At 41.0% G+C, this 16,600-nt stretch overlaps 1 protein-coding gene across 7 annotated transcripts in view; it reads left to right on the forward strand.

The window, feature by feature from the left end:
• The first annotated feature begins 796 nt into the window (after positions 1 to 796).
• The window catches only part of HPS3 (HPS3 biogenesis of lysosomal organelles complex 2 subunit 1), a 38,160-nt gene continuing 22,356 nt past the window's right edge, over positions 797 to 16,600 (forward strand). For 3 of the 7 annotated variants that reach the window (XR_003518589.2, XR_003518588.2, XM_027586998.2), the window contains exons 1-5: positions 799 to 1,472; positions 8,720 to 9,211; positions 9,758 to 9,929; positions 10,031 to 10,116; positions 12,266 to 12,458. Coding sequence is in view for 4 of the 7 variants with exons in the window: in XM_027586998.2 (XP_027442799.1) it covers positions 1,256 to 1,472; positions 8,720 to 9,211; positions 9,758 to 9,929; positions 10,031 to 10,116; positions 12,266 to 12,458 (1,160 nt within the window). In the remaining 3 variants the exon portion in view is untranslated. Of the gene's footprint in view, positions 1,473 to 8,719; positions 9,212 to 9,757; positions 9,930 to 10,030; positions 10,117 to 12,265; positions 12,459 to 16,600 lie in introns of all 7 variants that reach the window. The other 4 variants (XM_027587000.2, XR_003518590.2, XM_027586999.2 and 1 more) reach the window with 4 other exon arrangements.

Here is a 16,600-nt window from a genome sequence, read left to right on the forward strand (position 1 = left end):
TTCATGAGGGTGAGAACTAGAAACCGACCAAAGGAAAATTTGCTCTTTCCGGGCACCTGAGTGGTTCTGACCATTAAGCGTCTGCCTTTGGCTGAGGTCATGATCCCAGAGTCCTGGGATCAAGCTCCACGTAGGGCTCCCTGCTCACCAGGAAGCCTGCTTCTCCCTCTTCCTCTGCTGCTGCTCCCTTTGCTTGTGCTCTGTCAAATAAATAAACAAAATCTTTAAAAAAAAATGCTCTTTTTAGTTTCGTCCCCACACAAGTAAGGGGACACCGAAAGTAAGAGAAATCCCACAAGTCATACTTACATATGTTATTTTCTGGATAAATTGTAAAGAGTAGTTCTAATGCTCATGTGGATTTGTTTTGTTTTGTTTTGTTTTTAAATTGGGATTGTAACCATGAGCTCCACCTGTATCCACCAGGATACAGATTAGTTTTAGGAACACTGGACTGAGAACTAGTGGATTTCACCCCTAGTGATTACATCCTCTGGGACTCAAACTAATTTTTTTGTCAAATACCTGGAGTTCACTAGGTTATGTCCACGGTTCTTCAGCATTATTTATATATATAAAATTTCCTTCCTTCCTCCTTTCCATCCTTCCTTCCTTCCCTCCTTCCTTTTTCCTAAGCATATTCTAGGTGTTATTTCCAATGAAATCATTCTAGAATTTCCAATATTTTGTAACAACTCTTCAGTGTGTTCGGCCCGGTATTGAGCCGCGTGCGCTGCACTTCAGCTTTCGCAGCCCTATCCTCCCGAAGCTCAGAGGCTATCGGGAAGACATAAGGGATGCCCCTGAAGTAAGTACAAAATGGTACAAGATAGCAGATAATCAAATGTTGAGACGTATTCAAGGGCCTAAACATCTCGTCTAGCCCAAAGCAGTAACGTGAAATGACGAAAAAAAAAAAAAAAAGGACACAGCGGTCTTTGCGCCGGTCAACCACAGAGCGCGGAGGTGTGGCCAGCGCCGGTCGGCCGGGTCCAAGGCCCCCAAACAAGAGGCCCGCGGGGCGCAGGCGCACCGGGCGGAGGTGACAGCTCCTAGGACCCCAGCCTCGACCCGTAACAGCCTCTTTAAGAAGGCGAGCCGCAGGCGGCCCGGGTGACGCTCACGTGACTCGGCTCTGTGCAACTGCTGGCGGAAGTGGTCCAGCCTCTGCGACCGGAGCGGGGTCTCTGGGCGCCCCGCGGGGCGTGCAGGCCTGAGCGGGCACCGCCGGGCTGCCCCGGAGCCGGTGGTCAGGATGGTGCAGCTATACAACCTGCACCCGTTCGGGTCGCAGCAGGTGGTGCCCTGCAAGTTGGAGCCCGAGCGGTTCTGCGGCGGAGGACGCGACGCTCTCTTCGTGGCGGCAGGCTGCAAGGTGGAGGCATTCGCCGTGACTGGACAGGAGCTGTGCCAGCCGAGGTGCGCCTTCTCCACGCTAGGCAGGGTGCTGTGCCTGGCCTACAGCGAGGCGGGTGAGTAGCAGCGCGGCCAGGGGGAGCCTGGATCCCGGCTTGGGGCCTCCTTCCTAGAGGACTGAACGTCCCCGGCGGCACTCTGGGTGGGGAAGAGACTTCCCGGAATTTGCTGGGGTCTCGCGGGGTCTGGCAGCTGATTACTGAAGGAGAGCAGAGCTGTGCGGTTGTCGTGGCAACCGCAGGTGAGCGCTTGCTTCACGGGGGCGGGGGACGCTGTCTGCTCTTTCTTGTCTCGTTCGCTCACCGGAAAGGCCTGTGGTTGGGTGGCTGGGTTCCACTCAGCCCAGACACTTAAAACCAAAAAATACAACTACAAAAAACCCAAACTCTCTCAAACACATACAAAAGCAGGGAGAATAGTATCCTGAACCCCAGGTACTCCCAGCTTCAACAATCATGCCAACTCATGGCCAGTCCTTTTACATTGTACCTTTATCCACTTGTCGGTTTTTGGAAGCTCACGTTATATGCTGGTTTTTAAATCTATGCAAGTGGAACTCAAGTCATAAACTCGTCCCTCCCACCCAAAACAGCACAGCAGCATCCACTACCCTTTTTCCAACAAAATGTGAAGCAGTACCAGGGAGGTACTATGTGGGTATATCTCTATTTTAGAAAAACCCAACATTTAAAAATAGGTGGTACTTAAGATTACAGAAGGATTTGCCATCGGCTTCTTTTAACTGCTTACTAATGCACTTAAAGTTTGATTCCTGCTTCTCAAGAGGGGTGTAAAGGTATAAATTGCAGTATTTATGGTAGAAAAGCCCATGGCTCAGGGGCTTACTAATGAAGTAGAGAGCCTGAACTTGGAGGATTGGGGATCTCTTTCTGCTACTGGTTGGGTGTGAGTTTATAGAAACTTTTGGATCTCAGGCTCTCTCTCTCTTTTTTTTTTTTTTTAAGTTGAAATTACTAGATCAGTGATTTCCAGGCATTGGGATTTTGTGGGTCCATGATGGGGCTATCATCATACTTAGTATCTGACTATTCATTTTGTCCAGTAAAAATACATATTTTTAAAAATGAAAAGCCCTACTATTTACTGTAACCAGAAGAGAAAAGAGCACTTAGCCCTAAACATTGGATATCTTTGCTTTATGAGCAACTTACTATGCTGTTATTTTTTCTTTTTGACTAGTGAAGACATCAACAGAAGCTTGCATTGGTTCACAGATAATGTTTGAAAACCACTCATTGGATCTATATGTTCTCTTTCAGCAGAAGATTCTGATTTTGGAATTTAGTAGAAATATTTCTCAATCATTTTTCAATATTGGTGGTTTTCCCCATCCCACCCCCCTTTTAAACATGGAAATTCTTACTTTCAAGAGCTCTACTGAGTGGCAAACCCACCAGTCTCAAGTGTGTGTGTGTGTGTGTGTGTGTGTGTGTGTGTGTGAGAGAGAGAGAGAGAGAGAGAGAGAGAGAGAGAGAGAGAAAGAGAGGCAGAAACAGACATATTTACGTGATCTGCCCCCATTCTTCCAAATGGACATTTATTCTAGAATTGAAAGTGGCAGGCATCATGTAAACCTCTAGTTTTCTTCCCTGTCAGTAGTGGTGGTTCTTGGGATCTTTGATGTCACTACTTGTGCTTCAGAATCACCTGGGGGAGCTTGAAAATATGCTGATGCCTGCACCACAACCTCAGAGAAACTGTCAGTTTCCTGGGCTATGCCCCAGCATTGGGGTGAGTCTGATATTTACCCAAGATTCAGAATCACTGTCCTAGTGCCATACTGGCTGCTGTAGGCATTGAGTAGCATGGTAACCTTATTAATGAGGCCTTGAAAAACAAAGACTTTTTATAATCCAGTTTTATAATCCAGCGTTCCTAAAGAAAGTTCAGGAGTCATGTGCTATGGCATTAGCCTGGGTCAGATAGCTCAAGGGTAACTTTCAGTCCTCAGCTTGAAGACTGGGTACAGTCCCTGGGTACAGCTTCTATTAACCCACACACAGCTGACTCCTAGCTAATGCTGATATCCAGATAACTTCTCTTCCATTTCACTGCTTTTTCCTTTTGGTCTCTTTCCTCCCATTCACAGTAATTTAGACATGGGGATTCCTGCTCTAAGTGCCTACTGTCTTTCTCTGTAGCAAATCTCCTCCTGTCAGAAACAAAATGAATCTTGTATCAGCCATTTCTATTTATTATAAGTGCTTTGCAGGTCTCTTGCCCAAGTAGAAAACATTTCCTTTTCTTCTTTTTTTTTTTAAAGATTTTATTTATTTATTTGAGAGAGAGAGATTGAGGGAACAGGCCCTCCCCCTGGGAGGAGGGCCAGAGGGAGAAGCAGACTCCCTGCACAGCAGGGACCCCGATGCAGGACTCAATCCCAGGACCCTAGGATCATGACTTGAGCTGAAGGCAGACGCTTAACCAACTGAGCTACCCAGATGCCCAACATTTTCATTTTTTTAATCTCTAGTTAGCAGGATGCTATTCTCCCTTTATAAAATTTGGGGGTGTTAGGGAGAAAGTAGGTAGAAATTTTGAAGGACAGAGGGCCCTAACATCATCATAGGTAATGGAAATTTAATTTAGGCTGTGTATGGAGTGAGGAAAAGGAGACATGAGAATTTATTGCTCTCAATGGAGAAAGACCTGGTGGCCAGGGTTGAGTGCTGTGTGGGGAGCTCTGGTGCAGGACATTTGTTTATGGGGTGTCTGAAGGTAGTGGGGCAGGGAGGACAAGATCACATGGCTCTCATTGCCTGTTCTTTAGCACAGGTGTATTAAATGAGTCTGTCTATTACATACCCCCCAAACCTTACCGTCTCTTCAATTTCCAGAGCCATAAAACATATTTTGATGCATCGTATATTATTTCTGCCTTCTGATGTCAGTTTTGTCATAGGAGCAGCCTTTTCCTTAATCGTGTATTAGTATTAACCAGGTTTATGATCTTCCTATATAAAAGGAAGTTTATTATTTTAAAAAACCAATAATCTGAGTTTAAGAATAAAGATGAGAATGATTTTTTAATTTACTTAAGACAGAAGCTGTTGTAAAGTAAGTAGAGTAAAGCTCTGACCATATGCATAATGCCTAATAAAGTTTATAAGTCAGTCAGAGGAAGACAAATACCATATGATTTTTTATATGTAAAATCTAAGAAAAAAACAAAAAACCCAAAACTAATTGGTTCTGGGGTGGGGGCAGTGGGAAAAATAGGTGAACTGTTTTTTGTTGTTGTTTGTTTAAATAAATTAAAATTTTTAAAAAGTTTAGTTACTTTCTTTCATAAAGAGCTATTAACCTCCACAGAATCCTCCAGACTTATATCTCCTTTTTAACATTCTGAGAAATAGCATAATTGGGGAATGAGCATCGACTTTTGAGCTAAACAGATCCAGGTTTAAGTCCCAGCTCTAGCTTGTTGGCTGTGTTGCCTTAGGCAAGTTACCTAGCTTATCTCAGCCTCAGTTTCCTGATCTATAAAATGGAGAATGAGATAATATCCTAAAGGTTTGTTGTGAGGATTAACTGAGAGAACTCTAAATCTCTGATCATAATGCTTGTCAGATAAACACTTACTTAGCAAGTTCTAGTTCATCATTATAAAACTAATCTGAAAACATACAAGATAGTATGGGCACTATCTACAGTTTGCAGATTATGTATAAATGATAAATAGACTTTTATCAGTGAAATAGGTATATGGTTTTTTAAATTTTTTATTGTTATGTTAATCACCATACATTACATCATTAGTTTTTGATGTAGTGTTTCATGATTCCTTGTTTTTGCATAACACCCAGTGCTCCATGCAGAACATGCCCTCCTTAATACCCATCACCAGGCTAACCCATCCTCCCACCCCCCTCCCCTCTAGAACCCTCAGTTTGTTTTTCACAGTCTATCGTCTCTCATGGTTCGTGTCCCCCTCCGATTTCTCCCCTTCATTCTTCGCCTCCTGCTATCTTCTTCTTTTTTTTTTTCTTAACATATATTGCATTATTTGTTTCAGAGGTACAGATCTTTGATTCAACTGTCTAATCTCAGGAAACAAACTGAGGGTTGCTGGAGTGGGGGTGGGTGGGAGGGATGGGGTGGCTGGGTGATAGACATTGGGGAGGGTATGTGCTATGGTGAGCGCTGTGAAATAGGTATATGTTTATAAATGTCTGAATAAAACAATTTTATTTAACCAAACAAATATTCTTAGTTTTAAAATTCATTTACTAATTTGAATATGGCACCAAAGCACGGGCAACAAAAGAGTAAAGTAAATTGGATGTCATCAAAATTAAAAACCTTCATGCATCTATAAAAGACACTAACAACAGATTGAAAAGGCAATCCTCAGAATGGGAGAAAATACTTGCAAAGCATATATCCAATAAGGGATTAATATCCAGAATATATAGAGAACTCCTATAACTTAACAACAACAAAAGCCACTTCAAAAATGGGCGAATAGGCATTTCTTCAAATGGCCAACAAGCACATGAAAAGATGCTTAACATCATTAATGACCAGGGAAATGCAAACCAAACCTGAGATCCCATTTCATACTCATTAGGATGGCTATTATTTAAAGAAGAAAGAAAATAGCAAATGTTGGTGAGAATGTGGAGAAATTGAAACCCCTGCACACTGCAGGAATGGAAAATGGTAGAGCTGCTGTGGAAAACAGTATGGTGTTCCTCAAAAAATTAATTACCATATGATCCAGCAGTTTCACTCTTGGAAGTATATAAACAAAGTAGTTGAAAGCAGACACTTGTGCAGATATTTGTACATCAATGTTCATAGCATTTTTAAATGAGAGCCAAGAAGTGGAAGCACCCCAAATGTCCATCAACTGAAGAAAAGATAAACTAAATGTGGCATATGCATATCTGTACCTGCATGTTCATTGCAGAATTATTTATAATAGCCAAGACATGGAAACAACCTAAGTGTCCTTAAACAGATGAATAAATAAAATGTGGTATTTACATAAAATTGAATATTATTCAGTCTTAAAAAGAAAGAGAATTCTGACACACATTACAACACAAATGAACCTTGAAGACATTGTGCTAAGTGAAATAAAGCAGACACAAAAGGACAAATATTGTATGATTCAGTTTACATGGGGTATCTAGAGTGGGCAAATTCATAGAGACAGAACGAAAGTAGAATGGTCATTGCCAGAGTCTGGGGGTGGGGGAGATGAGGAGTTATTGTTTAAGGGTTTTGAGGAAGATGAAAAAGTTATAGAGAGGGATGATGGTGATTGGGGCACAACAATGTGAATATACTTCATACCATTGAACTGTGTACTCAAAAATGGTGAAAGTGGTAAATTTTACATTATGTATATCTTACCATAATAAAAACTTGAAAAAAATAATTTACTGAGGAAATTCTAGGAAGATGGAGGCTACAAGGCATCTTTTGATGCAACTCCATCCAAACTGCTTCTCTGGAACAGAGTGAGCACATTTATGGAGCCTGTAGGGTATGGTTAGGCATTCTGTGAAGATATCCAGGGAATGAACAGGTACAAGCTCCGTTTCTGTGGTATCAAAGGGACCAGCATCAAGAGAAGGCTTGCGTTTCTGGAAGGTTGGCTCATTTCGGACACAGAGGGAACCCGGCCAGCCCAGCGAGTGTTTGCTGAAAGGGGCTGCTTGCTTGCTGCTTTTGTATATGGGAAGTCATTATGCTAACAGCGGCGTTTCAATTTCAGTTCATTGGAAAAGGGCTTATTTAGCAAATAATGTTAGTCAATAGTCAGTTCTACATTTGGAAAAACTTTGACTTATCTTCCCCTCAAAGTTCTAAAGATTAAAAATTTAAATTAAAAAAGCCACTAAAATAGAATATGTAACAGTATAGTTATGTAATTTGGAGGGCATAGGAGACTGTCTAAGCAAATTAGGAAATTAGGCCAAGAAGGAAATGATATATATCTGACTACATACATATCTGACGACTTTTACTGTGGTAAAAGATGCCATAAGTGAAATCAAACATCAAAGAATAGACTACCAGAAACAATTTGCTATTCATGACCAACCAAAGATTAATATCACTTTTATCCAGAGAGCGGCTATTTCTTAGAAAAACAAACCAAACATCCTAATAAAGTAGATAACTTGAGAAATCATACATGGCTGATAAACATAGCAGAAGATGACCAGCTTTAGAAATGGTCTGGAAAATATACATTATAATAAGCATAAGAGTCCTGGTTTCCCTGTCACACTGAGTCAGTGCTAGTGAGGATATGGGGAAACGGGCATGTTCAAACAGTACTGCTGGCAACACGAGTTCCTATTACGTAATTGTGATAGAATCTGGCAATATCTTAAGATTTAAAACGTACCTGCCCTTTGGCCCAACATTCTCACTTTTGGGAATCTATGCCATTGAAACAAACCCCTAGGAAATAAATATATAGGTATAGGCCTATTTGTTACAGTATGAAGTATAGTGGCAGAAAAACTTGAATATATATCAATAGGGGAATTGTTGAATGAATTATGGCACATGTATACATAGGATATGCAGGTAATTTTCAATAAAACGATGTTAGATACCCATGTATTGACATGGCGAGTTAAGATTTACTGGTAATTTTTAGAAGTTGTAGATTGTTAAGTATATTCAGTGAGATTCCATTTTGGTGAAGAAAAAAAAAGACAGAACACTAGTCTACGGTCTATGTTTATATGAGAGAAAAGTATAGAAGGACACGTACCAAGCTATGTGTGTTACCACCGGCTCAGACTGCAGGGAAGAGATTATGCTTTCCATTTGCCATCTCTTTACTGCTTTGATTTCTCACAACAGAGAGTAACTATAAAATTACTTTGTAATTTAAACAATATAATAAAATCAACAAGTGAGGGAAAATTAACTTGGATTTAGGTTTTGTTTAATATGTATAGCTTTATCCTACTTCTCAGAGTTGACATGAAGGTGTGACTTGTGGGAAGGGGGATTTCAGAGCTATAGGAAACACTCAGAGCTAATATAAGGAATAAAATGTACAATTTCTGTGTAAGCTGCATGAATAATTAATGGATTATCTTAAGACATAATGGCGAGAGATTTATTTCAGAACCTAAATGCGTAATGTCAGTTAAAAATACACCTAAGATCCTATTAATTAGGGTTTTGTTCTCGTCAATCTTTAATTCAACCATTCACATTAGGATTCCCTAATAGTTCCTTTTCATGGCACAAAGTAAGTGGTTGTTTCTAATTACAAATTCTAAGTATAATCTTATTTCCTTCTCAGGAGACTATTTGGCAGCAATTGAAGAGAAAAACAAAGCTACGTTTCTACGTGCATATGTGAACTGGAGAAGTAAAAGGACTGAAAACTGTCGCGTGTGTATCCGAATGGTTGGACATAATGTGGAGGCACCCTTCAGCGACACCTACAAAGACCAGATGTCTATTATTGAAATGCCGCTTTCTGAGGCCCCCTTGTGCATCTCCTGTTGCCCAGTAAAAGGAGACCTTCTTGTTGGTTGCACCAATAAGTTAGTCTTGTTTAATTTGAAGTATCAGGTCATTAATGAAGAATTCTCAGTATTGGACTTTGAACGTTCTTTAATTATACACATAGATAATATCATTCCTGTTGAAATTTCTTTTTGTGTTGGTTATGTTGCTCTCATGTCAGACTTAGAAGTCTTAATCCTAAAACTGGAGTCAGACCCTAAAAGTGGAGAGAGTGTCAACCACCAGCCACGTAAGACCGACAATCCAATGAAACAGACAGAAGGTAAATAATGAATTGAGCTTGCTTTCTTATCTTAGGTGTAGAGAAAACCCTTACTTCTGGCAGTCTCTGAAGGGTGCTAATATATAGCAATCACCAAGCCACATTGTTTATAGATTCAGTTATACCTGATACATGGGATTTGGGTTTATGATCTGGCTGCCCATATCTTACTCTGTAACATGTCAGTGTGTTTCAGCATATACTTGTCAATAGAAATACGGAAGAGCTAGGAGGAGTTTCTAGTCCCAGATCTCATAAGTTGAATGGCCTTGGGTTAGGAATACCATCTCTGAATTTCAATTTCCTCGTGTGTAAAGTTGGGATGATAATATCCTGTTGTACTTTATCAGTGGTGAGGAATAAATGAGGAAGTGCTAAGGCTTTTCAAAACCATAGTGCTTTGCAAATATGTGAGATGTCTGTGTGTATGAATAAATAAAATTATTATATGTCTGTTTAATTGGTCTGGGGATGTTGTGAAATTTAATTTTCATTCAAGTAGTACTTGGAGTTATTAAATTCTTTTCTCAAATTTTATTTTTTAAGATGTCAGTCATGAAACTTTGCAGCTTGAGTCAGATGACTTTGTTATCTGTCAAAAGCCCATGGAACTTCTCGGTGAAAAAAGTAGCCAATCTGGAGTATCCGTTACACTGGAGTCAACAGGATTAGCTGATGAAAAAACAAAATATTACCACGTTCAGCACCTGCTCTATAAGTATTACAAAGCTTTTCATTCACCAGCATTTAATATATATTTACCCGCTTAGAAGTACATGGAAATTAGATCTCTTCCTCTTTCTCTTTTTAAACTCTCAGACGTTTTGCTCCTGATATTTCGTTCTGTGTCTTTTCTGATGACGTCAAGTTACATTCACTTCAGCTGCTACCTATTTACCAAACAGGTAAGTAAGTATGGCATTGCTACAGTGCAGAGGTGAAAGGGCTCTGGGCTGGGAGGGGAGACCGATGTGGGTAATACGTTAGGTTCTTCTACTGAGTCTCCCATTGACCCTGGACAAGTTCCTTAGCAAATAATGCTAAATGGTGCTCCTGTGAGCACTCGAAAGAGAAATTGTGTCTGCTAGGAGAAGCCATGGAGAGGACATGACAGACAAAACACATTTCCCTTTTCGAAATGGTTACTTGGCCCGAAAAGGGAAATTAGAGCCTTGTCCTAGCTGGGTTTTTTTTACCTGGGTATGTGGCAAAGCTTCATATGATGGCCTTGTGAGCAAGGTGGAAAATATTGACTGAATGGGAAATTCATTCAGAGCGGTGGTTTTCAACCTTGTTGCACATTGGGCTTACTCGGATGCTTAAAAATGCTGATGCCCAGGCTCTACATACTATGGTGCCTGGGCATCAGTAGTTTTTTAAAAGCTCCCCTGGAACCTAATGGGCAGCCAAGATTGAGAATTTGCCATCGGGTTTTGTACTTAGTCCTGGCCTGCCTACCATCTTTAGATGTTGCCTAGAGACAATATAAATATTATTCCGATTAAACATGTTTAATAAACCTCCCTTATTTTTTTCTTTCTTAGTGAACATTTATTGACTACCTACTATGTTGGGTATTGTGCTGAATACTAGGGAACCAATAATGAGCAAAAGTAGGCAAAGTACTTGCACTCGTGGAACTTATTGTCTTGGGGGGGAGGAAGCAGACATTAATCGAATAATCATTCAATTATTTTCAAGGAGTATACAATTACACACCGAAATGAGCACTCTGTGGGAAAAGAACCCTACCTTGAGAGCCTGTAACAAAGATATTAACCTCATTTAGGGGTCAAGAAAGGCTTCTTAGGAAAGAGGATCTGAAGAGTGAATCAGGACTGATTTGGAAATATGGTTGGTGCAGAGGAAGCAGCAAAGGCATTGTGGTAGAGGGAGAATCTTATATTTGAGGAACTGAGAGAAGCAAGACTGAGAGAGCAAGGCAGAGAGGGTTGTGAGACAACGCTGGAGACCAGAGAGGGCCCAGAGCCATGTTAGGGGGACAACTATCTAATGGTGTCTCCCTTTCTCTCTCTCTCTTTTTTTTTTTGCATTAGCAAGAAGCTGGACTAATACTGTAGAATTTCCCGTAATTGGAATTTTGCTAATTGAGTCCCCACGGTGTCATTTAACGTGTTCCTGTATCCCCTGTATTTCCCTGTGATTTAGTGGTTTGATCTAAAGCTGTACTGCTCACTGTGGTAGCCATTAACCACCTGCTACTGCTCAGCACTTGAAATGTGACTAATCTAAATTGAAATACACTGTTAAATGTAAAAGTCACACCATATCTTGAAGAGTTAGTACAGAAATATATATATATGTATATATGATATCTCAATTTTTTTGTTGACTGCTTGTTGAAATGGTAATAGGGATATATTGGGTTAATACAATATACTATGAAAATTTTGCCTGTTTCTGTTTACTTTTTAAAATGTTATTACTAGAAAACTTTAAATTACATATGTGGCTCGTGTTATATCTCTATCGACAATGCTGGTCTAGACTAAGTCTTGATTAGATGATGGTGGTGGTGATGATTATGAAGATGATGATTTAGTAGCACAAGTAATGCTGACTTCTGTTGGAAGGTACATGGAATCTGGTTGACTCTGTGATGGTTATTACGTAGATCTGTTAATTTATTAGGGCTTGCAAAATGGTGATATTTTAATTACATCACTCCCTTTTCATATCTTCCTGGCACTCCTCTATAAATAACAGCTTTTCCATGGGGCGCCTGGGTGGCTCAGTTGGTTAAGCGTCTACCTTCGGCTCAGGTCATGATCCCGGGGTCCTGGGATCGAGTCCATCGGGCTCCCTGCTCAGTGGGGAGCCTGCTTCTCCCTCTCCCTCTGCCTGCTGCTCTGCCTGCTTGTGCTCTTTATGTCAAATAAATAAATAAATAATCTTAAAAAAAATAAAGAACAGTTTTTTCTAAAGAACACTTTGGTTATCCACACTGAGAGACTTTTTTGCTTAGAAAAGTTAAGATGTCAGTTTCCTTTACTGGTTTCATGGGTTTCCCCCCCCCTCCTTTTTTTCATGCAGGTTCCTTTACTTCTGGTAGAAAAAAATTGTCTCAGGAAAAAGAGTTGCTGAGCCTCTTCTGTTTTTTCTCATTGCCTCATGTGGGCTATCTGTACATGGTTGTCAAATCTGTTGAATTAATGTCAGTTTACCAGTATCCTGAGAAGTCTCAGCAGGCGGTGCTCACACCACAATTTTTACATGTCATCGCAAGGTATGTTACAGTGTTACTTGCTGGACTTTGAGTCACTTATTCTTCTGCAAATCCTTGGGGTGCTTCTTAAATCTTTAAATGAGTATTGTGTGGGGGCGGCCTGGGTGGCTCAGTTGGTTAAGTGTCTGCCTTCAGCTCAGGTCATGATCCCAGGGTCCTGGGATCCAGTCCGGCATTGGGCTCCCTGCTCAGCGGGGAGTCTGCTTCTCCCTCTGCCTGTCGCTCCCCCTCTAATAAACAAACAAACAAATAAATAAATAAAATCTTAAAAAAAAATCAGTGAGAATTGTGTGAACCAGTATATAATATTGTAAATTAATGGTGTATATTTGTCTTTTGATGGTCCATACTTACCTTTTCAATGTCAAAGACTTAGATTCTGGTTTTGCCTTTGTTTTATTTTCTTAGATTGGATAGGGGTCTTTGTGAGGAAAAATTTTCGTAGGGAATTTTAATGAAAAGTCAGTGGGGCCAGTCAGGACATCTCTGGATTTCTTTTTAGATTTCCTAATTTTTTTCTGTGCTGTCCTATCCATTATATGAGTTGTGTTATTTCATAATGGTTTAGAACTGTGAAGGAGCTAGAAAGACTACCCTCTGATTAGTACAAATGGGGAAATAATCCAGAGGTTGGCATTGGCAAGGTCATGCGCCTAATTGGTGGCAGATGCCTTTTGAATTGCCCTACCCTAATATGCTGGCATGTAACCTGGGTTCCTGAATAGGCTTTTAATCTCATTTCCTTTTATCTCAGCAGTAACTGATGCTTCTGGTTCCATTTCCTGTTTTTTTGAGCTTAGATTATGTGCAAGCCACTGCATTGGGCCCTCTGGCCAAGCAACCGTGAATAAGGTACACCATCTGCTTTCTAAAGCAACAGCGTGAAAGAAGGCCAGAGACACATACATGGGGCACAAACACTAGGGGATTTGTGAAAAATATCTTTAGACTTTGTGAAAGTGGTGTAGGCACTTCAAGGAGGAAAATTACTTCTGGCTGAGTCATACAGGAAAGTTTTTTGTGCTTGAAGTGAGAAAAGCTGGTTAGAGTCTACAGATGTAGATTAGAAGAGAAGGGCATTATAGATACGGGGAAGACAATAAACAAAGGCTATGTCTAGTTTTGTAGGAGCATCTAATAATTAATTGCATAGGACAGTGATTTTTAATTTTTTTCAAATGAGTGATAGTATCAGAAGCTACAGTAGGTGCTGGAATATATTCAGACAGCATAAAACTCACCTGAAGGTTCTGCTACTCACTCATAGTGTGGTTGCTGCCCTCTCCCCCCATTGTCTTGATGTAAGGAGAAATGCTGTTGTGTGTTTCCTAAGTGAACACTGTGGAAGTAGCTAGTCTCAATTTCCAACATGTTGCGCATAGTGATGTTCTTTAGGAAGAAGCTGAAATGCAGAGAAGTGGTGCAAATAATGCTCAAGAGAGAGCTCAGGGCTTTGAAAATTAAGGACTTCTTTAACGTTTTGATCAATAAAGTGATGTGATAAGAGCACTGCTTTAAGAAAATTAGTGGTGGCTGTTATGCAGGATGGATTGAACACAGGTAAATAAGCTACTGAAATGGTTCGGGGAAGGATAACCAGGGGCTGTAGCAGAGAGAGGACAAGGAAGAATAGATGGGAGAGGCTTCGGCAAGAAAATGACAAGACTTGGTGTCTGCTGGGATGGTGGGAATGCAGGAGGCATGAAAAACCTTGCCAGAGTGTTGAGGCTGCTCTTATGAAAGAGTGGAGGAGGGTGAAGTGTGGGGCAAAAAGGAAGTTTGGTTTAGGCATTTAAGTTTGAAGCGCTTAGAGAGTATCAAGGGGAAATGTTAAGTAGGCTTTTGGACACAGAACTGAAGATTAGAAAAGAAAGGAAAACGTAGATGTTTTATTACCATAAAAAAAGAGCTGTCGAAGTAGGGAGCATGGCCCCCAGAGTGTGCAGCAGAGAAAAGTAGTTGGAAAACTAAACTCTGGTGAAAGGTCATGTTTAGGAAGGGAGAGAAAGAACAGAAGGATTTTCAAGAATCGAAAGAACCTAGGGAACTACAGCATCTTAGAAACCAAGGAAAAGGGGCGCCTGGGTGGCTCAGTCGTTAAGCGTCTGCCTGTGGTTCAGGTCCCGCATCGGGCCCCGCATTGGGCCCCGCATCGGGCTCCCAGCTCAGTGGGAGTGCTCCTCCCTCTCCCACTCCCCCTGCTTGTGTTCCTGCTCTTACTGTCTCTCTCTGTCAAATAAATAAATAAAGTCTTAAAAAAAAAAGAAAAAGAAAGGGAAAACTAGAGGGAGAAAGAATAAAATATTTCTTTTTTTTTTTTTAAGATTTTATTTATTTATTTGACAGAGAGACACAGCGAGAGAGGGAATGCAAGCAGGGGGAGTGGCAGGCAGAGGGAGAGGGAGAAGCAGGCTTACCGCGGAGCAGGGAGCCTGATGTGGGGCTTGATCCCAGGGCCCTGGGACCATGACCTGAGCTGAAGGCAGACGCTTAATGACTGAGCCACCCAGGCACCCCTAAAACATTAATTTCTGTCCCAAAATATTGATGCAAAAGACTATTAATCTTTATCTGGCTGCATAAAGGGCACTGAGAATTTAGTGTCTGTCTTAAATATAAGTCATGAATTAGTTTGGAATGTAGAGTCCTGAAAACACAGTTATGGGAATTTGAAGGGACTTAAAATGTGTGGGTTTTGCCTGTCTCCAGATAAGAAATTATTGAAGTTTTTCTTAATATCAGCACCAAATTACATTCTGACATCATTAACTTGACTGTGGAAGCACTAGACGTTAGAATAGCAGTTGTTATATGTAAGTTCAGATTCTTAATAAGGATCCCCACCCCTATTTTTAAAATCCTATATTGGTTGAACTTTTTACATATTATTTTACCCAGTAAATACATGTTTTAGAAATATCTTGACCCATAAGTTTGTTTTGAAAAGTTTCTTGAAGCCTGGTACGTTTTTTAAAAAAAGCAATAGAAAAAATTTTTTAAAGAATCTAAGAACAGTATAAAATCATGTAAAATGTCATCCTTATAGAAATACATAAATGGGAAAGCCCCCCCATAATCCTACTCCTCAGAGTCAACCATGGCAACAGTTGGTGTGTATTCGGGGCGCCTGGGTGGCTCAGTCAGTTAAGGGTCTGCCTTCGGCTCAGGTCATGATCCCAGGGTCCCGGGACCCCAGCCCATCCTCGGGCTCCGGGCCTATCGGAGAGTCTGCGTCTCTCTCTCCCTCTGTCTGCCTCTCCCCCCTGCTCATGCTCTCTCTCTCTCTCTCTCTCAAATAAATAAATAAAATCTTAAAAAAAATTGGTGCATATTCATCCAACTTAAAAAAAAAAGTACATTTACTGCTATGATTTGTTTTTCATAGAAATGGATCATATGATGTCCACTGTTCAGCAACTTGCTGCTTCACTTGGCAGCATATCCTGGACATCTTTCCATGCCAACACGTTTCAGTTCATTTTATTCTTTTCTTATACTACTGCTTAGTATCCCAGCGATAGCCAACAGCTGGATTACTATAGGTGGAAGGGATCCAGAGGACCACCTTTTTATCTCTGAAGCCTGACCGTCATTTATCTTTATGGTCACAGCTACTCTCACCTTTCCTTCTGACCCCATCACAGGTGCTTTTTTGCCTCTCACTGTCTCCGAGTCCCTTCTACTCATTTTACTTCCTGGTGCTAACTCTATTCTAGATTTCTAAGTGGTGGTGCTGCTGTTCCAGCGATTATCACGACTCCAGAGGTCATTTGTGGAAATGGACTTGCGGAAATTGACAGAGATGGCAATGGGCTGAGGCTGCAATGGAAGCCTCCCAAAACAGAGGGAGAATGCCCTGAGTGATACCTCTTACCCTACATTGTGCAAAATCTCCCAACTGTGAAAATGTCAGAATGCCTTCCTTATAAAGAAGCATTTCTCCTATTTTTAAAAAATATTTATTTATTTGAGAGAGAGAGAGAGCACGAGTGTGCATGCTCAAGTGGGGGGAGGGGTGGAGGGAGAGGGAGAAGCAGACTCCCTGCTGAGCAGGGAGCCTGACGAGGGGGCTTGATCCCAGTGCCCTGAGATCATGACCCTGAGCTGAAGGCAGGTTCTTAACTGATTGAGCCACCTAGGTG

This window comes from Zalophus californianus, chromosome 1 (genome assembly GCF_009762305.2).
Source record: "Zalophus californianus isolate mZalCal1 chromosome 1, mZalCal1.pri.v2, whole genome shotgun sequence".
NCBI lineage: Eukaryota > Metazoa > Chordata > Mammalia > Carnivora > Otariidae > Zalophus > Zalophus californianus.